The sequence below is a fragment of the Rousettus aegyptiacus genome, unplaced genomic scaffold, assembly GCF_014176215.1.
Source record: "Rousettus aegyptiacus isolate mRouAeg1 unplaced genomic scaffold, mRouAeg1.p scaffold_m13_p_16, whole genome shotgun sequence".
NCBI lineage: Eukaryota > Metazoa > Chordata > Mammalia > Chiroptera > Pteropodidae > Rousettus > Rousettus aegyptiacus.
Genome location: NW_023416291.1, coordinates 27,894,599 through 27,918,308, shown reverse-complemented (window position 1 = coordinate 27,918,308; position 23,710 = coordinate 27,894,599). Strand labels below are relative to the sequence as shown.

Here is a 23,710-nt window from a genome sequence, read left to right as displayed (position 1 = left end):
TGTACATATATATAATATATAATATTATATAATATAAGTATGGTAAAAACCAAGTCAAAACTCATTGAGAAAATATGGAGAAAAAAGTAGTTATGGAGAAAAAGACAAATAAAATCTGAATTAATAAAATCAGGGTTCTGTTTATTACCATATCATATGTCAACCTCTGAATAAATAATATTTACAGATTTTGGAGGCTCTGTGGTGTGCACTAAATTTACTTATTTTGTGGAGCTAAGGAAATCAGAGTAATGTTCACCAGAGATATGAATATCATATTAAACCGCTTTCATGTTTACAATTCTATAACATACCTGAGCTTATTAGCAGGATTAAGCAATATAAAATTGGCTACTTGGCATAGGCAGGGGTAACTTCAAACATAGACAGATGTGAGTTAGAGTATCAGTATCGTCACCTGCATTGTGACCCTGGACAAGTTATTATTTAGGTAAACTTTTGATTTTTGCTTAATAAAATGGAAATAAAACAATTTTGGCTTTATATGGATATTGTAGGAATTAAGAGATAACTTTGGAGAAATGCTCAATAAATGTTAGCTTCCTTTCATTCTGAGAATGTCAGAATATACAGAGTCCGAATAAATTATCGATATAGTTATGTTATTAGGTTTATTATGTTTCTGTACATTTGTCCCAGTGGGAGACTCAGTGTAGAGGAATCTTTTTTCTTTTTTTCTTATAGTAAATTTTATTTTATTTATTTTATTTTATTTTATTTATTTTATTTTATTCTATTTTATTGTTTTATTATTTTATTTTATTTCTATTTTATTAGCTTATAGGTCAGAGTCTCAATTCTTCAATAAAGTTATCCTTCTCTTTGAGCATTTGACATTTATCCATGATTTTAATGTTTGGGGCTGAGAGGCAGAGCTATTGAGTGTAGAAATACACCAAAGTTAAAAATCGGGAATTCAACAACCACAATGGAGGTGGTGAAGAGAGCTAAGGAAGAGAGGTAAGGGTACTGAAATTAAATAACTCACACAAGATAACTCGATGAAGAAAATTCTTCCCAGTTCTTAGCTTACTCTCCAACAGAACTTGGTTTGATATCTATTTTAAAAAACTTGTGTCACTTTAAAAACCGTGATTTCCAAATTTCTTTTTTCCCACTGATTCACAAAGTGGTAATGTATTAATGGAGCTCAAAGAACTCCAGCACCCAAACAGGGAGTAATTTAGGAACTGGAGAACCATGTCCATAATTATTAAGCTGTTGAAATGATATGGGCTTACATTAGACGAGTAAGAATTCAAATTATATATAGATAACAATGACTTAAGGAATTCACTGGCAGTTTTTACCAAAACTGAGGTATAATAGATTAATAAATCTGTAAGTGTTTGAATCATAATAGAACTTACCTTGATCTTAAAAGATGAAGTATAAAGGTTTTTCTACTTAGACTTATTTCATACAACAATTCTTCTTCATAAGTTTCCTGAAAAACAATATCCGTTACATGACTTAAATATGTGCTCAATTAGTGTGTGTTGGGGTGGGTAGAGGGGAAAATTACAGGTTTTTCACAGTCTACCCAGCAGCCCAGCAGTCCTTTCAGTCAAAATGAATAATACTGATAAAGCCATTTGTAAGAAAGCTAATATATGAAGGATTTTGCTTTCAAACTATTCTTAATTTTTTTGATGGACTTTTTCTAGTTATAAAATAAAGTAAAAAAAAATGAAAAAATGCATATTGTTCTCTTATCCGAAGACATGCAAGTTACTCTCTGTCCTTGCAGTTCTACTGCATCAGTAAATCTTCTGTTCATGTGTTTTAACAATTTCGTGTACACTTTTTTATATCTTAATTTTTTATAGCTTACTTATCTTCACATGAAAATAAATCATGACCATGACCATTTTTCTATTCTAATAAATGTTCATTTATAGTATATATTTTATGCCTGAGAAGCACAATGTGAATTTATTAAATCTACAACAATATCAGAAATTCAATTTAGATTATTCACTATAGTTAAGATTTCATTGTAAACAACATGAAAAAAATGTAAAGTTTTTGCTAAATAATAATCAGATAACCATAAAGAACAGAAATACGAATTAAGAATTCTTTAGAAATTTATAGCAGTTCTTGTTTTCTTGCCTTAAATTTTATCATTAATAAAGATCTTTCAAATAATAAAATAACATATTGTAGTAAATTTTCTTTGATAACAATTGGAATTGATATTTTCTTTTGTTTAGTTATTGGCAGATTTGTATACAAATCTCTAATTTCTGTCTTTTCACCATTTTCTTTTCTGGCATTTTATTTCTTTATGATTCATAAAAATTCTTAATAATTTAAGGATTTACAGTTTAGGCCATATATTTTACACATTTCTTTAGGTTATTGTTCATTTGTTTATTTGGATGTATAGTCACTTATTTATTTTGGGCACAGTGATAATATGGAAAATACAATAATGTGTAAGTTAGAGGTCACTGCCTTCATGGAAGCTACAGATTTGCAAACAAACAAACAAATATTATAAGAATATTATAAGCATCATAATAAGAGTATGCAGTGACAGTATCAGGAATATTGAAAGAAGTCAGTGACTGACAACAGTACATGCAAAGGTCCTGAGGTAGGAAGGAACTTGACATGTTTGAGGAATAGAGAGCTGTTCAGTTCTGCTGGACAGTCAAGTGTAAGATGAGTAGAAATGAGAAATGAAAAGAATTGGAAAGAGACAAATTTTATACAGCCTAATAAGTCACTTAAGAGGATTTAGGCTTTATTCTAAGGGCAAACAGAAGTAAAAATGGTTTAGGCAGAAAAATACAGAAGTATGGTGTTTTAGGTGGTTTCCCTGTTGTGAGATCTGACCTTACTATGGTATATTTGTCACTACTAATGAACCAAGATTGGTATTATCAGTTAAAGTCTACACTCTTCCAGTTTTTTTTTTTTTCAGTTTTTGTCTATTGTTCTTTTACTGTTTTAGGATCTCATCGAGGACACCACATTACATTTAGTTATCATGTCTCTTTAGGCTCCTCTAGACTATGACAGTTTCTCAGATTTTCCTTATTTTTATTTATTTTATTTTATTATAATTTTTATTAGTTTCAGGTGTTCAACAGTGGTTAGACATTTATATAATTTACAAAGTGATTCCCTTGATAAGTCTAGTACCCACCCATCACCATACATAGTTACTACAATATTATTGACTATATTCCCAATGCTCTATTTCACATCCCCTGACTATTTTGTAATTACCAATTTCTACTTCTTAATCCCTGCAAATGGTAAGATTTCACTCAACCATGAAAAAGAATTTCCTTCTTTTTGATGACTTTGGCTGGTCAGGTATTTTGTAGCCTGTTCCTTAATTTAGGTTTTCATGATATTTTTCTTGTGTTTAGATTGCATTATGGAGATTTGGGAGAAAAAAAATAAAGCACCATCTTCATCACGCTGTAGCAGCATGGGTACTATCGTCATGACTTATCATTGATGTTGTTTACCCTGATCACCTGGGTGAGGTAGCATTCAACAGCTTTCTCCACTGTAAAGTTCTACTTTTCCTCCTTTCATATTTTATTCTTTGGAAGGAAGTCACTATACACAGCCCAAGCTTAAAGAGTATGGAGCGATGCATCACCTGTTGAGGAGGGGAGTATCTAATCAATCTTTTTATTCTTCTGTATGAGAGATTTGTCTATTAACTCCCATTTATTTACTTATTCAATTATTTATTTATATCAATATGGGTTTATGGATATTAACTTATACTTTATGTTACAGTCCAAAACTATATTATTAATTTTGTTTCTCAAATTATCCCCTCTTTAGCCATTGGAAGCTCCGTCAGTTGGTTCCTGTGTTCTTTTTAACATACTCCCACAGCGTGGGTTTGGGGGGTTCTGTTTGGTTTTTTGAGAACTTCCTTTCTTTCTGGTACTACATGGTGCTCCAAACTCATCTTGTGTATTTCCAGCCCCAGTCCAGAGTCATTCTGTATGTTCATAATAGGACTTTTAGTATCAGTCTTGATTAAATCTTAAGGCAAAAGATGTCAGAAGAGCCCACTAGCCTTTCTGCAATGTGTGGTCGAAACTTGATTTCACCTTCTTAGCTTCACCTTCAACCAATAAAAGGCTTGAGAAGGTGAGAAGAGAAATGGAGATCAACAGAAAAAGTATTTGTAAGTTGACTTTTAGAGAAAAAATGATTAGACATTATTTCCAAATGGCAGCAGATGGAGAGTTGCTTTTTTATTATCACAAGCCATGTGAAAGTGGCCTCAATGGGACCATTTGGAAAGTTGAAATGTGCCTCACTTATGATGGAGAAACCTAGCAAGGGAGAGCCTGGAAGGCTGGCTCCTCCGATGGTGGAGGGAAGGAAAGCGAAGCCATTGTGTTGGGGAAGGTTCGTCCTCTCAACGCGTGTTGTGGCAAAGTGACAGCCAGTATTCTCCATGGGCCAAATTAAAAACCTAAGTCTCTAAGTGCAAGTGTTTAATGATAAATATCTAAGGAGAGTCCTTGAATGTCTTCTAAACAGTAGGAGTTGAAAATAACCTAATTTTGGAGCTTTATCCCTATGTTGTTTATTAAATAGTTTCTACATAAACATTTATTACTCTTGAAAACAAAATGTTAACTGTTTTTAAATTTGAACACCTGACTAAATACCCTTGTAAGCAACAAGCCAAAGAGGCCTTTATCGTTCTCGTGAAATTTGTCCACCTTTGCCGCAGAATCTGTAAGGTAAATAAGCCTGCACATCAGATCACTGGGAAAGTAAAATACTCAGATATTATAGTCCACGAGGAACCAGCTCAGAATAAATAAGGTCGCCTTAAAGCAGCCTGAAAAGCTAAGAGCGGAACGCTGCACATAAACTGGAAAATTTTAAATGGCACCCCTAAAATCTGAACTTTACACCTTTGTTTCCTAATCTGTCAAGGGAATGCTTTCCCCTCACCCCTCAACCCCCACCCACCCAAACACAGGCTGTAAGCTGATTGGAAGTCCTCAGAATAATTGAGACTTCTGTCTTGTTTGCTTCTGATTAGAACCAGAGATTGCTTTCCACATGCCTATGAAAGCAGTAAGTTTTAGTTATTATTTCAAAATGGATACCTGTGTGTCATAATCATGGGTGTGCCAAACATCTCGCTTCTGTACCACAGGAAGCTTTTTAGGATAAACCAATTCTTGACCCTCTACTCCAAGTATTACCTTTTCTAAAAAGAAACAGAGGGGGAAATCACATCTAGCATTGTTAACAAACACCTACAGCGACTGGATAACAGAATTATTCTTACAGAGTCCCCTAGTTCCCAGTTAGCAACCATGCGCAGCAACACTGTGAAATAGCACCCACACTTTACAGGTAAGCAAATTGAGACTGTTAGTCCCAAATTAGAAAAATATCAGCAAAATTGAAAAGGAGGCAAAGAAATCAGACTCCTTTAGCTTTTCATCTTGTTCTGCAGTTGTCACCTCTGTCATCTTATTCTTTTCATACCTGTGTCTGGATTCTGCCAGCTTCCAAAGCCTGCCCTGGAAGGTACTGTTTCAGTGGAAATCACTGACTTTATCTCCCAGGGATAGTTGCATTTGAAGTCTTAACTCTCATAGCTGAATCTAAGCCTTTACTTGTTAAAATGATTTTAGGTACTCTTCAGTCAGTGCTAAACATAATCTACCACACATTTTCTGTCACACAGTTGAGCCCTGCTTACCTCACTAAAGAATGATATAGAGGAAAGAACACAGGAATTTGGAGTCTGCTCTTGTTTGAATCAAAGTTTTACCAGTTCATTGGCTCTATGACGATGAGTGGCATATCTAATCTCTCTGATCTGTACATATTAGTCTCAATTTCCTTACCTGTACAGTGGAGATAATAAATATAGAATTTTAAACATGCTAATATACAAAGTGGTTAATGGCTAGCACAGTGTCTGCCGCATTACCAATATTCAGTAATACATCTCACTGTAAATCAGAGTACTTAAGAGTAATATGGCATTTCATGGAATCAGAGATTCTCAAGATTAGCTGTAATCTAGTCCAAGTCCTATGCTATGTTCTTAGCAAAATCACCAATGGGTTTTCCTGTTTTTATCATTTACAATTTAAACTTTGTGACTAAAGAGACATTACCTCATAGAATAAGAATAAAAACCTGATAAAAAGATTAAGACATACCTGTAATCTGAGAAATGAGTAAAGTCATGAAAAATAAACTCCTGAGAAGCATTCCGGCAGAAGAGGGGCACACAGGCTTGAGGAAAAAAAACGTGCACAGTTCTTCGTCCTTGCATCCACAGCAAAGATGAAGGATCTAACAGATAGGCAGTTTTGATCAGGCACAAGGAAGTGTTCCTTGATCGAGTTACACAATTCATGAGATGCTTGAGGCTAAAACCTGGAGGGCGGACATCATGTCCTAATTAAAGGCAACCACTGAGGTGGTGGTGATGGCGCTGGTGGAGGTGAGCTGCGCAGAGTTGCCTACTTCATTCCTACTATAAACATGGTTCCAAGTGCATTAAAAATTCAAAAGTAAAAAAAAAAAAAAAACCCAAAACATGTATGTCTTCGAAAAAATGATTAAAGAATGTTTATGAAAACTTTGGTTGAAGAAGGTCTTTCTATGCAGAATGCCACATGCCACATGTAGACACTACAAAGGAAAAATTGATAAAACAAACCAGACAGAAATACTTGAAAACTTTTATTTTCTAGATTCTAGCTAAATAAACGGTTGGGCCATGAGGGGCCTGTGGATAATGGCCTTTAGAGTGCTGTGTGAAACACATGATATTGGGGAAAATGAGGAAATAACTTAATCTTTTCTTCCTTTCCATTTTTATTGAAATGTCACTGACGCAGAGCACTGTGTAAGTTTAGGGTGTACAGCGTGATGATTCGACTGACATACATTGTGAAACGATTACCACAGTAAGTTTAGTTAACAGCCATCATTGCATATAGATACAAAAAAAGAAAAAGAGATGTATTTTGTTTGTTTGTTTGTTATAAGATCTCTTAGGATCCACTCTCTTAAAAACTTTCCTATATATCGTTCGGGAGTGTTTGCTATAGGCACCACGCCTTACCTTATATCCCTAGAACTTAATATCTTATAACCGAAAGTTTGTACCTTTTGACCACCTTCATCCAAACCTATTTACAAAAACTTATTATGTGACAAATCACAAATTATTTTAAATTAAAAGACAAACACTTCAGAATTGTATGCAACATATATGATAAAAGGTGAGAGTAAATATCCTCGTAATATAGAACTCTTTCATATCAATGCAAAAAGGAGGATAATCAACAAGCAAATGGGCAGAGACCTGTACAGATCTACTTGTATGTCTCTGTTCTCCTGTTTTTTTGTTAGAAGAGATATTCCTGTGCCAATACTATCCCTTATCTGTGTTTGGCATTCTATCCCCTCCCCTATTCACATTATTGATGATCTCTCTAGTAGTCCTATAATAAACTAATCTATGACAATTGGAAACTTTCTTTTCATATTTAAATGAGCTTGAGTCTTTCCCTTTCAAAATATCCTATCCTCAATCCTGTAGTTCACAGGCCCCTACGGCTACCTTCTTTTTCAGCTAAACTTCTCACAAAGTTTATAATTCTTGTAGCAATTTTCTTACGTCCTGCCAATCTTAACACGTTTCACTCTGGCATTTGCCTTTATTATTCTACTGAGTTCACAATTTCTATATCCGATGGATATTTTGGTTCCTCGTCTTACTTGCTCTATCAGCAATATTTGGCACTGTGGACCACGCCCTCACCCTTGAAAAATTCTATCTAGCTCTCTTGATACACAGTCTTCTTAACTCCTTCCTAGATCCCTGGCAGCTGGCGAGTGTATCATCTTTTACCCAACCTTTAAATTTTGGTGTTCTCAAGGTATTAGCTCATACCTTTTTTTCCCTCTAACTGCATGCTTATTCCAAACCATCCCATCTTCAGTTATTGGTTTAATTATCATCTCCATGCTATGGTTCACATTTTATACGTCCGGTCATCTGAGTGATAGAGCTTTACAGTCAACTCTCTACTCAGTATCTTCATTGGGAGACTTCAAAACCCTTGCAAACTCAATGAGTACAAAACTTAATGTATGCCCTCCCATTTGTTTTCTGCCTCAGTTAGTAATGTCATCATTTATTCTACGTTGCAACTCAGTAGCCATCATTGAGATCGCTCATAATCAAGCCATCACTAAAATAAAGTATGTTGATTTTACCCTCTAAAAACACCTCATCTGTTTCTCTCCATCTCTTCTGGCACAAGCTACCACAAACTGTATTTGGCTGTGCTCCAACAAGTGTGATCTTTGTTGTACTTTCAAAGTACAAATCTGATCATGTCATGTGCCTATTGAAAACGCTTCAGTAGTTTTTCACTGGTGTTAGCAATTAAGACTGGGCTTTAAAGCCTCACAGCATAAATTGCCTGCCACTTTTTAACTCGGTGGCTCTGGGCAAAGTATAAAATGTCTCTGTACTTTTGTTCTCTCATCTGTAACACAGGTATAATAATAACATGTATCTCCTAGGGATGATGTAGTATTAAATGACCGTGCTGACAGGCAGTCTCACATTCCCTGTGAGATTTACTCTCCTATTCTCTTAGTTGACTATTTTACATCCTCTCTTCTCTCCTCAAATCTCTATTTCACCGACAAAAAAGAAGTCATCAGATGAAAAAAAAATTCACTTTCTCCAACTATCACATCTACCTTATCAAGATATGTGCCAATATAAACGAAGTCTCTCCTATTTCTATGGATGTACTGTCCATGCCTCTAAGGTCTGCTCATCATGAATATATTGTATGCTGTTCCTTCTTGCCCCACCCCTGCAATATCATCACTGTATTTGGCTTCTTTCTCTACTGTATCATCTCGATTAGTATATATACAAACATGCCACCATTTTTTCTATTTTTTAAAAAAAGTATTCTTCTTTTATATCACTCTCCCCTCTACCCAGTTACTATCCTGTTCTTTAATTCTTTTAATAATATAATTTCTTAAAAGATGAGTATACCTTTTGTCTTCAGTGTTTCTCTCCCCATTTGGTCTTGTAATTACTCCAGTTAAACTTGTTTTCTTTCACTCAATAAAACACTTCTTGTCAACATTACTGATGACGTGCACCTTGATATGTCCAGTGGTTGATTCTCCATCTTCACTAATTCGACCTTCTAGCAGCATTCGATGCAGTTTGTCACTTCCACTTTGGAAGAGTTTAGCTCATGGTACACCATGGATCTCCTCATGTTTATTTACTGCTTCTTCTGAGTCTCCTTTGTTGAATCCTCCTCCTCTTCCAAGTGTCTAAATATTTTAGATTCCTAGGGCTTGACTCTAGAAACTTCTCTCTTCCCTATTTACAATCACTAATGAGGTGGTTCTTGTCTTATCTCATGGCTTTAAATATCATCTGGAACATTATGGCTGCCAATTTTATTTATTTAACTCAAACTTCTCTGAATTTTAGACCTATAGAAGCAAGTGTTTTTTCAATATCTTTGCTTGAATATCTAATAGATACCTCAAATACAAGTACAATGTTGAATTCCTGATCTTCTGGAATTTCCTGGTATTTCCACAATGCTTTTTATCTTAGGGTATTACGACTCCATCCTTTCATTTACTTGGGAGTGATCTGTGATTCCTCTTTTTTCTCGCCTTGCATCCCATCCATCAGCAAATGCAATCGTCTCTACCCTCAAAAGACATCTAGAATCTAACCACCTCTCACCACATTTGCTGCTGCTGTGATGATCCAAAACATCATCTCTAGCTTACTTTATCAAAACAGGCTTTTAATTGACCTTACTCTTTTGCTTTTAGTCTCTCATAGTGTGTTATCTACACATCATCTAGAATGATCTTATTAATATACATCACATTATGTGATTCTTCTGCTCAAACATTGTCAGTGGCTTTCCATCTCAGAGGAGAAGCTGAAGACCTACTAGGCTCTGGCTTCATACATCACTACTCTTTTCTTCACTCACTCTAATCCTGCCCCCTGTGTCCTTGCTGTTTATTGAACATGCCAAGGACATTCTGCTTTAAAGATCTCTGTTTGCTGTTCCTTCTGCCTGGGGTATTCGCCTTTCAGCTGTATGTCTTGCTCCTCTCTGCCTTTAGGTCTCTATTCAAATGTCATCATGTCAGTGAGGTCTTCTCCAAAAACTCTATGCAAAGTAGACGTGCTCACTTTCATCCTGGTACCTCTGAGCCTTTTGTTGTGTTGCCTTAGATGCCATCTGGAACGCTACATAGTTACTTGTTTATTTATTTATGTTTTAATTGCCTGTCTCTCCTCCTTAAAATGTAGTTCCACAAAAGCAAGGATTTTTGTCAGTTTTGTTCACTTCTGTGTCTTCGATACGTAGAACAATAGGTTGACAATTGATTTTTATTAATTTAATGTGTTAACACAGTACATTTAAAAAACTTGGAAAAATCCCTGATAATCATAAGCATCTAATAAAAGTAACCTATAATTATTTTAACTTTTAATAATAAGGAGGTTGTAATGTACAGTAAATATAAGCACACACTCAGATCCAGACAACCTGGGTTCAGTGTCCAGCACTGACAATTCCCAACTGTGGACCTGGGACAACATTTGATCTATCTCTGCCTCGGCTTTTTCTCATCCCCCTCGAATGAGCATAACAATCATATCTAACTTATAGCAGTTGTAGTGAGAATTAAATGAGGTAATTTATCTAAATCATTTAAAAGCAGTGCCTGCTGCATATTAAAAGATAGATAAGTGTTAATTTTTAAAGAGGTATATAAATCTTCGTTTGGTTTTTATTGCATTTTTACTTGCCAATTTCACCCACTTTTCTTTCCTTCCCTTCCTTCTTTCCTTCCTTCCCTCCCTTTCTTGTCTACGACCATACCACCCTGAACGTGCCTGATCTTATCTTTACTTCTCTCTCTCTCAGTCTCTCCCCACCCCACCCCCCCACCACCACCCTGGCTTCTCTTTATCCCAACACACTGTTTTCTCCCATTAAAGAGCCTCCGGAAATACTTGTTTCTCTACCTAGAGTCCTCCCCACACCTCTTTGTGGCCAAATTAATTCCTCATTCATCAGTTCTCAGTTCAAGAATCCCTCCCTCAGGAAGGCCTTTCCTAACCCCAGAGTCTAGACCAAGTTTCTTTCTGAAACAAGAATCTCTTATTTTCTGAAAAGTTATGTTAGTTTAACACACTTACTCATCTGATTATTTGATTATCTGTGTCCTGCAGCAGAATATACTCTCTAGAGATTATAGAAAAGAAAGCAAAGATTCTGCTTGCTTTTGCTTACTCTGGTACCACACGCCTAGGAGTATCTTGCATATTACACACTGCATTCAACATAAATTTGTTGAATGCAATAAACTAATTTGTGACCTGATTACTGTCTGGTTATATCCTCATGTCTTTCCAGAAATTCTAAACATAATAAAAACAATTTTAATCCAAATGATCATCTCTATCAGAAGAATCCCTGATACTCTTTCAGGTCAATACAAGAGATAGGTGAAGACCAATGGCATATTCGGTGCATTTGACTGGTCACCAAACAAATTTTTTTTCTCATATTAAATGGAACTTATCAGATTCATTGACAATGATAGTTGAAAAGAGCATTTTAAATTGGGTAATAAGAATCATATTGAGCTTGACTTTGCTACAGTTAAAACTGTGGAAAATAGAATAAACAATTTTTAAAATGTCAGTCCTGGAATTTCAATTATTTATGGTGTCATGTTAAATGATAAGGCTTTAAGGAATTTGTCTAATGTTTCTGAGAAAGTTATGGCTAGGCTAAATTTCTAGAAGATCTAAAATATTAAAGATACAGCATTATCTTTGATTAATTCAAGTAAAACTAAGAACTTTCCGAGGAAGAGAATTTTTGTAACTTATTCAGCCACGCCATCAACAAATGAAAAGCAGAGATTTAAAGAAAATTTCTGCCTGGCTTTGTGTGCTTTTTATCATATACTAGTGCCTCTTTTTTGAGAATAAAAAAGCTTTATTTTCTTTTCATAATTGCTCTATAATCAATCTTTCAAACTTGGAGAATATTATACCTCAGTTCAAATTCTAACAAGTGATTAGTGCAAAATAGTACAAAATTATAAGTAACCTATAATTTGCTATCTCTCTCAGGTCACGGCTTTTAATATTTAAATTAACATGATTACTGAAGTATATAAACCTTAAAAAAAAAAAAGAACCCTGAAATATTTCAATATCAAAAGGACTCTGCAGAGTTCAAATGTCAGACAAAAGTATATTTTAAATAAAATTAACAAGTATGAAGTTTTCCCATCCTCTTCTTATTTCTCTGCTGCAAATTAGTGAAGCAACCTTCTATAAGAAGTTCTCTAATCTGCTCTCATCCTGGTTTGCATGAGAGTTTGAGGTAGTAGGTTTTCATGTTTGTTGCTTATTATCAGTAGGATCAACTCTTTACAAAGTAGTTAGCCAGGGCCTCTCGGCTTTGCACGGAGTTTGTCTGCTACATTCTCTTAAACTCTCACAATCCAAATGCATCCAGTTTGCCCTCCTGAGCTTCCTTCTCTCCCTCTTTTCTTCCATCCTGGTCTCCGTCTCCTTCTAGCTAGCATCTTGGAGAGTGACCCCTCAGACTTTCCTAAGGACTTAAAGGAGTAAATGCACAATGGCAAAGGCCCAGGACAAGTGACGGATGATGGAGAATACATTCCAAGGCAGAAACAAGAAACAGCCCACTCTGCAGACCCCGAAGGCTTTCTTGTACCACCTTTAAAGAGAAACATGAACAAAGGGGGCAAAAAATTCAAGCAAATGAAGAGAAGTATCTCATTCAAACTATAATAGTAATGGCAAAAGCTTTACATAGAAATAAAATTAGCATTTTCAGTCTGGCTTTTAAAAAAATCATTATAAAGTACACTTAAACCACATTAATCAAGGTGAATTTGTAATTCTCTTTGTAGAAGCAAATTTCAGTCCATTAACTGTGCATTGAAAAGAACACTAGCTACAGAATCAGGAGTTCTATGTTCTCCTGTGATTAAATCTGCTACCTGTGCCCCAGGGTCTTATTTATAAATTAGGATTATCAAACTGTTTGATCTCTAAGATCTTTTTCTTTTTTTAACATCAGGACGCTGTGCTTTTCTGATGTCCCTTTTTCTAAGACCATCTTCATTGTAAGTAGAGATCTTGATTGCCAGTATAATGACGAATTTGGGGCTTTTTATCACTATCATACTTTCCATTTCTAACCACAGATTTATCAATCAATATGTATAGTAAATGTCATATAATTAGTTCAACAAGAGCCATAAAAATTGACTCACTCTGCCACCCAAAGTGCAAGGTTATTGCTGGGGAATGGCAGACCCAGACTAAATGAAATGTGTAATTTTACTCTTAGTTCTGATAATCACAGTGCTTAGTGAGATTGAACAAATTAAGTTAATATTACTAGAGTTTTGGTTTCCTCATAGTAAACTAGGATCACTGTGTAGATTAAGTATGATAATTAATGAGAGTTCATAGCACATGTAAAACTCAATTTTGTTGAAGGGTTGACATTATTTGTCACCTTCAATTTAACTGTTTCATAAGGGCTTTAACAAATACACTAAATCTAATAAGCTCAAGTGGTTTCAACAACATACACAAATGGTGGCAGAGTATAAAATAAAACATAACATAATTAGATTTTTCTCCTGTTGGATAAGTTGGTCCATGGTGATAGTATTCTTGATTCTATTCCTAAGTCCCATATTTCTATAAAATGATGTCATACCTTCTCCTTACCCTTCAACAAGCTATAATTTTCATCTTTAAACAAACTACAGTAACATCTTGACCTCGTATGCCCTTCCAGCAACCTCAACATTTCTTTGATCCATTTATAACGAGGTCCTTTCAAAGAGTTACATATCGTTACTGTCCCTAGTACCTTATCTTCTCTTTAACTCACTCCAATTAGGTACAAGAGACAATCTCTTTTGTCCCTGCCCTTTACTGAAATTACTCATCAAAGTCACCAATGATCTCCAGATTTTAAATGCAATGGTCAATTCTCAGTTCTGATTTCATTTCTTGGTCACGTTTGATTTGCTATTTAACCCTCTCTCTTTTTCGATACATTTTCCTAATTGACTTCTAACCTGCTTTTTCTCCCTCATTAGCTTCTTATTATTTTTCTTCACTCATTTCCCCTCATACCACAGACCTTTAGACATTGGAGGTCCCCAGGGCTAACTCTTTGAACTTATTCTTCTCTCTGTCTATACTTATTTCCTTGGAGAGCTCAACAAATCACATATCTTTAAAAAAATTATTGTTATGCTGTTGATTGCCAAATTTACATGTAACAGAAATATTTTCTTTTCTTCATTTGTCTGTTTGGCATCTCCATTTTGATGTCTGATTCTCATCACAAATTTAATATATATAAAAGCAAAACTCCTGATTTTCAGCTCCAAAACTGTTCGTCCAAATGTTTTGCTCATCTTAGGAAATGACAAAACTGTCAATTAATATAGCCACTCAAACCAAAGTACTTGGTGTTGTCCAGGGCCCTCTCTTTCTCTCATGCTCTGTGCACGATCTGTCAGCAAATACTGTCAGCTCTTCCTTCACGATATACTCTGAATCTAACCTCCTTCCACCTACTCCATTGCTGCCGCCCTGAGCAAGTCCGCCCTCATCTCTCACCTGCATTACTATAACAACCTCCCCATCAGTGGTTTCACTGTTTCTATCCTTGCCTCACCTTTATAGTCTATTTTCCAAAAGTAACCAATCATCTTTTTAGAATGGAAGCAATGCCATGTCATTCCTCTGTGTAAAATCTTTCAATGGCTTATCATCTAACTCTGAGAAGCTAAATTCTTTGAAATGATCTACGAGTCCCACACGCTCTGGTACCCTTTTACTTTTAGCCTCATTCCTTACCTTTCCCTTCAACTCTCTTCGGCTACTCTGTCCATCCCTCTTGATGTACTCAGAACAAATATGCCAGCACGTTGTCCCTTCAACTTCAGGCTCTGTCCCTCGGCTTTTTTAGTTCTTTCCTTGAATGGCATCTTTTTGTCAAGATCTTCTCTGCCTACTGCGGTTTAGATTGCACAGCCCTCGGGCAGCACGCCTCAGCCCTCCTCATCCCCCATCTCACTTGGCCAGTGCAGACTAAGCACCTTGTCAGTGAAGACTTTTAGTTTTCATCTACCTATATTCTAATGCAATGTAGAAAATTTCGTCTGTTGCCCAGTGCTAGGTCCCCAATTTCTAGAATAGTACCTCACACATAGTAGACTCTCAATACATATTTTCAGTGTAAATTAACCATGTGTATAGGGACATTGTCCTTATCGTTTGTATTTTCTCTTCAAGAAACTGAACACTGCTAAAGTCTGAGACCCCCTCTTCTGCCTTCCTGAAGATTTCCTAGTAGTACAGATGGCCAACTGGAAGGAGAAATGTTATCACGTCCAGATACTTTTTGCAAAATATTTTAGGATTACCAGCTATAAACATGGGGGTTTTACTTTTCGCTCATTGCTCATTTGGTCGGTTGGCCTGCTCAGGCCTTGGCGTCCCTGCTCCGTTTATTAGCACACGGTGCGAGTTCCCCCACGTAGCTGGCTGTCCTTTCATCCGCCTCCAGACTCTCCCAAAACAGCTTTTCAGGGTTCATTGAACAGAACGCTGAGTGTACTTGTCAGTCTTTTGTGGCTTAATCACATTCTTCATTTCCTGCCACCTTTCTCCTCCAGTTTGATAAATATGGTCAGTCACTCTCCAGGGTAAAGGGCCAGCCCCTGTCCACCTTACCTGAACCCACATGTCCCGTATGACATTCTTCGTGATACTTCGTACCCACCATGGAACAGCTGTTCCTTCCTTTCTCTGACTCCTCAAACTCTGCCTGCCCCCGCCCTGCGGTCCATATGTTGGTGTGAAACTCTGTGTTTTTTCTCTCTCTTCTCTCTGCTTGTTTGCATACAGTAGATGCAGTGAAGTCTGAGGTATTTAGTAAGTCTGTTTCGATCTTAGTAAGTGATATATCTGAAGTCCGTGCCCTCCGTCTGCTGCCAAATGCTCGCAATACCAGGAAGTAGTAGTCAAACTTTCACTTTATCTTCTGAAACATGTGCAAGCCCCAAGAAGACGAAGACCACGGCAAACACTCATGTGTCCCCTGCAGGGCCTAACAACTCCAGATGTTGCACACAGTTGGGACTCAATAAATAGTAGATAAATTTATCATGGCTTTATTGCTGCACTCGGTTTACAGAATAGATGATAAACATGACAGGTTTGCTGTGACTAAAAACAATTCTACTACAATTCTAATTTTCCTGAAAATTCAAGCTTCTTTGGGTCTCTGTAGAGCTAACACAAAGCTGCTTAAAAGCCCCAGGGTCATCTGTGACCGGGAGCTAGACATGGACCAGCAAATAGTAGAGGCTGAGGTCATAGAGATATTTCTAATAGTTTAGATGTCCATCATGCCTTCCTTCTGAAAATAGAAATGAATGTGATAGCATCTCTATAGCCTGCCCGTTCAGGCTCTGTAGAGTCTCCCTCCCATCATCGTACCTTCCGGCACAGCCGGACCTCTGTGTCCCTGTTCCAGCGGCACTCCGTTAACCATCAGCCAGAGGCTGGGTACGGCCCTCACACCTGTGCCAGAGGCAACCCACGGCCAAAGTTGCCTCCTCACAAAGAGAAAATTAAGGGTGGGGACATTGGCGCTTAGATATTCCTTAGCTCGGAATGTACAATTTTTAGTCTCGGCTTGAAATGAACCTTACTACATCATGATGAAATAAAACTTATGCCCAGAGCACTCACTCTGTCAGGCAATTGCTCATTAATTTTAAACAATTGTGGTAGTTATAGCTTTTGGCTCCCCCTAAACTTAACTATACCAGTTGTCCCTCAGTATCTGTGGGGGATTGCTTCCAGGACTCTGCTAACAGATACCAAAATGGCAAAGATCAGTGCATACAGTTGGCCCTCCCCATCTGCAGACTCCGAACCGTGGATCAAAAACACTACAGGCATTTACTGAAAAAAAAAAAAAATCCACATATAATTGAACCTGCACAATTCAAACTCATGTTGTTCAGGGGTGAACTGTAGTTATTAAAGAAGAACATACACACACATGCACACACACACACATATATGTGTATACACACATATTAATAGAATGATGAGTTTTGCTTACAGGTATGAACTCTCTAGCAGAGTATTTTTATGAATTAAAGTAAAATCATTTTATAATAATTTAGAGGAACTCAACTCACATCTAAAACTCGGGCAGGTGCCGGGGACCGGGCATTCAGTGGAGCTGTGTTTATCAGTGGAAAGGGTGAAACAGGACTAGGCAGGGAGGCTGTGCCGTGAGACGAGCCACCCCGCAGGCCGCAGACGTGGTTGGAGGTCTGCTCGCCAGAGTATGGAGATGACCGTGTACCCGAAGGCAACAGCTGCAAAATTTTAAACACAGGAATATTGTGTTAGAACTGTTTTTGAATGATATGGAAATCTGGGGTGATGAATGGGGTGGAGAGAGGAATACAGAGATGTGTCTCTGCCCCTCAGGTGCTGGCACAGAGCTGCTAAAACACTCGTGATTTCCTGAGTGATAAGAGCTCCTCTTGTTCTCATGTTTAGCCTTCGACTGCATCCCTGACACAGGACTCCCAAATCCCTTGTAAATTCCTAATGACAGGAGCACTAGGAGCATCCTCATGAGACAACTCTGGATGGGCTCCCGGATGGCGCTGGTCACCAGAAGGACCAGACCATGATTAGAAGCTTGGAATTTTTAGCCCTACCCCCTATCCTTCAGAGAGGGAAGAGGGGATGGAAAAGGAATTAATAATTGATCACTCCTATGTGAGGGAGCTCCATAAAATCCCAATGGTAGGAGGTGTGGAGGGAGTCCTCACTGGTGACGGTATCCGAGGACCAAACGCCACGGTGACAGGAGTGCCTGCACTCAAGACCGTCCCAGACCTCATCCTATGTCTCTCTATCTGACCGTTCATCTGGACCCCTTTCCATGGGTTTCCCTGAGTTCTGTGAGCTGTTCCGGCAACCAATCAAATCCAAGCGGGAGGAGGTCATGGGAAGCTGTTATCTGTAGCCAAGTTGGACAGAGTCATGGTGACCTGGGGACATACTCTTCACAATAGGCCTCCTGAGTGGGGGGTGGGGGGCAGTCTTGAGGGACTGAGCCCTTAGCCTGCGAGATCTGACGCTTTCTCCAGGTCGATAGTGTCAAATTGAGTTGAACTGTAGGACGTCCTGCTGCTGTCACAGAATTGCTGACGTGGGAAAACCTGCCACATATTTGGTGACCAGAGGCGTCAGAAGTGAAATGTTCTGTGTGAAGGTGAAGAATAAAAACAGAGGGAGAGAACTGTAGGCTTTTCAAAATGCAGCGACATACACAATAAAATGCCTAAAAATTTAAAGAGATCAAAAGTACTTGGTGAAGATTTGGGGCTGCTTGAATTCTGATGTATGACTGATGGGGATGTAAAGTGATAATATTCTAGACACATTTTGTCAGTTTCTTTTCAAGTTTAACTACATACTGCCACATGACCTAGTTATTTCACTCTTGGTATTTACCCCAAGAAATAAAAATACATGTGCACACAAAGACTTGTATACAAATGTTCATTGCCTTTATATTCATAATAGCTACAAACTAGAAACCACCTAAATACCCATGAATGATAAGATGGATTACACAAACTATGATATAGCCATACGATGGTGTATTACTCAGTGATTTCTTAAAAATGAACTGGTGATGTACACGTTTAAATAAATGAGAGTTTTAAAATATGTTCACAGATTTTGTTTTTTCAAATTCTTTGTTGGACCTTGTCCTGAATTTAAACTGACTATGACAGTGCACTTGCAACAATATAAAGCAACCAAAGTGATGACCTGTCACATCTGTGAGTAGGACAGAACATGTACAGCTTCTGCCTGGTTCTGTGACACTTGCTTTCAATCCAGTACCTGAGGCCACCACACTGTGGGGAAGTCACATATAAGTTTCCCAGTCTATAGATACATTTGGGGTCCATGCCAATAGCCAGCACCAACCACCGGACAGTGAGTGACATCGCCTCCAGTTTACTCTGGCCCCCAGGCAATTACTCAGTCCCTGTCTTTCCACCTGAGTCCCCAGACATCACTGGGTCGTCCCCACTGTTCCCTGTTGAAATCCTGACCCACAGAGTCAGCAAGCATACTAAAATGCCACTAAGTTTTGAAATAAGCAGTTATGCATCATAGTAACTAGAACAATAGGCGAATCTCTCAAATATTATGCCAAGTAAAAGATACTGACATAAACACTATATACTGTATGGTTCCCTTTACTTGAAACTAGAAAACACAAACTTGATGCACTGTGATAAAAAGTAGGTGGGTGATTGCCTGGGACCTGGGGCGGGGTGGGGCGGACTGGAGAAGGGCATAAAACACAGGTAACGGAAGTGTTCTATATTTTGATGGTGGCAGTGGTGGCATTTGTCAAAAAGCATTGAACTGTACCCTTAGAGTAGTGTATTTTACTGTATACAAAGTATACCTTGATTCATTTGTATTTGAAAAATACAAACATACAGAGGAAACTAGTAACTAGAGAAGGGTGCTATTGTTAGGTAGATATCTCCCCAAGGATAGGTAGATGTCTGCAACTGTCTGTCCACCTCGTGGTCACAACATAGCTCACGAACAAATCTTCCAGAGGAAAAAAAAAAAAAAAAACCTTGGGAGGGACAGAGACAGGCCTTGGGCTGCTTATAGTGTTTCAACACAAAGTGCTACCTGCTTAATACTGGAATGTCAATGGTCAACAAAAGTTCATCGTCATTTGCTCATTTCCTCCTAGAAGTTTTCATGTCCTAGCAATATTTATTTCTTTTCCATAGGAAAGTTCTTTACTTCTGACAGCAGGTGTCACAATTGTGTCATAAAAGAAAAGGATACTATAAGTTTTCTTAACACAGAAGGGCACTAATTGTCTTAAATGGAACTTTAAAATATATTCAGTTAGTATCATTAACACGTTGTTGGAATTGATGTGATATTGAGTACATTTCCTCCATTCACTAGTAACATGCAGGTAAGCTACCGGATTGATTTAATAATAGGTTACCAAGGGGGAAAAAGGGGAACAAAAGCTCATCAAACATGTGTATGTGTGTGTGTGTGTGCACGCACGCGTGCGCACATGTGTGTATGTGTGCGTGTAGCATCCATATATACTACAATCAGTATCCCAAAACGTGAGAGGATGTTACCCTTAGCATCAAAGAAATATGGCAACTAGCCACGTGCTATTTGCAGGTGCCAGGGAAGTCCCACACCTCTCCCCACTGCTTCCTGGTTTCCCAGACATCTGCCCAATTTAGCTTCCCTCCTACAGAGCTTAACCCTGGAGAGGGCCAACTGAGTGCCAGTGCCCCTGCAGATATATCAAGGAAACAATGGAGAATTTTGAGAAAAGCAGAGCCTCAATGGTGAGGAATCATGGCGGGCGCTGAATATTCGCAGATGGAAACAGGCATCGGAATGAATGACAAGCCCATGAAGAGCATAAACAGGTATCGGAATGAATGACAAGCCCATGAAGAGCATTGGGATTTGCAGTCCCGTAGAATATGTGCAACAAGGAAAAGCAGTATCAAAATTAGTAGGAGGGGAAAGCTATTAGAACTAATACAGTAGTTTAGCAAGGTCATAGATATACAGATCAATACAACAGAGTAGAGTCTAAAAGTTGACTCACATACATACTTACTGATTTTGTTTTGTTTTGTTTTGTGATTACAAATGCATTAAGGAAATTCAACAAAAGGTTTTGGGACAACTGGCTGTATATATGGAAAAATTAAACACCGGACCTGACCTACCATCACACATGAAGATTAGGTTGAAATACATCATAGGGTTAAAGGTAAAAGTTAAAATAATAGAAATCCTGGAAGAGAAAAATCTTCACAACCAAGAAGGAACAAGGATTTGTTAATATAGAGCAAAGAACAAGTATAAAAGAAAAAAATTATAAATTAAACTTCATTAATGTTAAAAACGTCTAACCTTGGAAAGAAAACATTAAGACAATGAAAAAGGCAAGTTACAGCCTGGGAGAAAATATTCATATATAGAGCTGACCCTTGAATAATACAGGCTTGAACAGTATGGGTCTACTTGTACATGGAGTTTTTCAATAAATATCCAGTCTGCCCTCAGTACCCCCAGTTTTCATACTCATGGATTCAGCCAATTGCAGATTGAAAATAGTACGGTACTTTCTGTCCATGGCTGGAACTCCACACATGCAGAAGGCTGACTACATGCATTGCTCTAAGCCATTTTATAGTTTATATAAGTGACTTGAACACCCACAGATTTTGATGTCTGTGGGGACATGGAACCAGCTCTCTGCAGATACCAAGGGGCAACTGTAGTTATATTTGGAGGGAGTCAATGTTATATGGGGATTTTTGACTGCAGGAGGGTCAGCATGCCTTCCGTATGTGTATAATCTAAATATTTGTAATAAATGTGCCCAACAAAGGACCTGCATCCAGAATAATTGAACTCAAAAGTGATGGTAGATCATCAAAATCCAAGAGATATGTGGTTCATAGCTGAGAAGTGAGGCAAGGCTCCAGTCCTAGAATTAGCAAAACAAAACAAAACAAAACAAAAACAAAAACAAAAACAAAAACAAACAAACAAAAACAAGGAACAAGTTATCCTGCATAACTCTGGTTCAACGCTGAGGTAAAGGAGAAAAGAGGGAGATTGTGCTAAATTTAATGAGACGGTAGCTTTCCTTTTGAGAAAAAAGGCAAATGAAAAACTTGGTGATAGGAGGTGCTGTGGTTGGACTCATTTTACTTCTCAGGCAGAACAGAGGAAGTGTCCCAGAGGTCAGTGGTTACTCTTAGCCCCAGACTTCCTGAAAGCCCATTGCATGGCACATCTGCCTAACAGGGCTTAGCAGGTTCCTTCTGGTTGGATGTGCTGGGTTATCTCTGGCGACCAGAACTGGATGTTTGAAGTCCCTGTCATATGTCATTCTAGAGTAAGTAAACTGCCACAACGATCCTCAATCCCAACCTCTGACTCCTCGAATCCAGATTTCCCCTCTACTTTCTAAATCCTTGGACAAGAAACCAGTCTCTCCTTAGAATCTGGCTGTTCCTTTTTGTATTCCTGATTACTGACCATTAAAACCGTGGCCATTACCCACCTGCACAGGCTGTAGGCGACGGCTGTGTGGAATCTGTGAACCCTGTCGGTAACCATCACAGGTAATTCGGTGCCAGTCAGCGGTGTGCGTGTGTGTTGTACTAGCAGTGCCCTGGGGAGACCGTTCCAGGGAGCGCATGCCCCTCCGTCCTTGGTCCTCCTTCAAAGACTCTTCTCAGGTGGAAAAATGGTCAGATCTGAAATAAGTAAGGAAAAGGGTCCTTGCAAACTCTAAGTCTCAAATTTAGTTCTAAAACAAAAGTAGCACCGAGACATTTGGAGGAAGTCAGAGGACAACTACTTACTCATCCAACAGTTAACAAGAGAGCAGTTATTTCTATGAGCTGAATGGATGGATTTTGGCCAAAAAGGCACCTTTCAGCCCAAGAAGGTTGATCTTGTTAAGGTGATTTGAAGGAAATGCAGGTTTCACTAGCAGTAGAGGCTCCGGGATAGGACTGGATCAGAGACAGGTCCTAAATAATCTCTGCGGAACAAATCCCCGCCAAGGTCACACAGTGCTTAACTAACACATCCTGAGTCCTGGGAAAGTCATTCTTAGAGGACTGTACTAGCTTTTAGTACTAGGATTTATGTATAAAGTCAACAGAGAATTTAGAACGGGATCTGCTGCTATTCCCACTGTGGGCACAAGAGGGCACCCAAAGCCCTAGATTTTGTTCATTTAAAAAACCCTGCCTGAGCCCCCTCTCTCAGCTTCCAGACTTCAGACGAAAGCCCACTCTGGAGTCCTCCACTCGGCTCCACAACGGCTCATGGTCACGGCCTCTCTGATGCAGGGGGAAACTAGACAGAAACGCAAAGAGAGAGAAAGGCAAAAGTCCTTGCTCAAGGGGGACCTTCAGACAAACCTTGGGGGGGCCCCTCCCACTCTGCCCCGCGGAGCAAGGCTGGCTGGGGTGAGCAAACTTTGGTGTGTTCCCTGTCACCGGCTAACCCAGCCCCTACTCACAAGCATTCCTATAAGGGAGTCTCCTGCGGGTAAGTGATTTTCTTGCAAACTTAGGGGGCGGGGCCTTCCAGGTGGTGCATAGGTGAGAGTTTTAGGGATGCAGGAGGACCGGAAATTGAAGCAGAAAGGTTAGTAGTCAATAAAATGGATCTCCTATGTGGAAACAAAGAGGAGGAGTGAGAACTGGGCAAGGTACATAAAGGTGCCCAGTCCTTAGGGCTGGAGTTCTTGCAAAGAGCAGAATGAGTAAGGATGCACTTTAAAAAGATGACTATATTTACATTTGTGTTTTACACTGCTGTTTATTGTTTGCTATTATTGGGGGAAAGCACTTCAGTTTGCTCTTCTAAGGGAACCGCAAGAAAGGACCT

General features: G+C 38.4%; 1 protein-coding gene across 1 annotated transcript in view; it reads right to left on the bottom strand.

The window, feature by feature from the left end:
• ADAM7 (ADAM metallopeptidase domain 7) overlaps positions 1-22,505 on the bottom strand; it is a 64,523-nt gene extending 42,018 nt beyond the window's left edge. Inside the window, exons 1-5 of the mRNA XM_016148161.2 lie at positions 22,368-22,505; positions 17,380-17,562; positions 6,207-6,213; positions 5,133-5,236; positions 1,392-1,468 (exon numbers count right to left, since the gene is read on the bottom strand). Coding sequence (XP_016003647.2) covers positions 1,392-1,468; positions 5,133-5,236; positions 6,207-6,213; positions 17,380-17,562; positions 22,368-22,505 — 509 coding nt within the window. The remainder of the gene's footprint in view (positions 1-1,391; positions 1,469-5,132; positions 5,237-6,206; positions 6,214-17,379; positions 17,563-22,367) is intronic.
• Between the last annotated feature and the right edge of the window lie 1,205 nt (positions 22,506-23,710).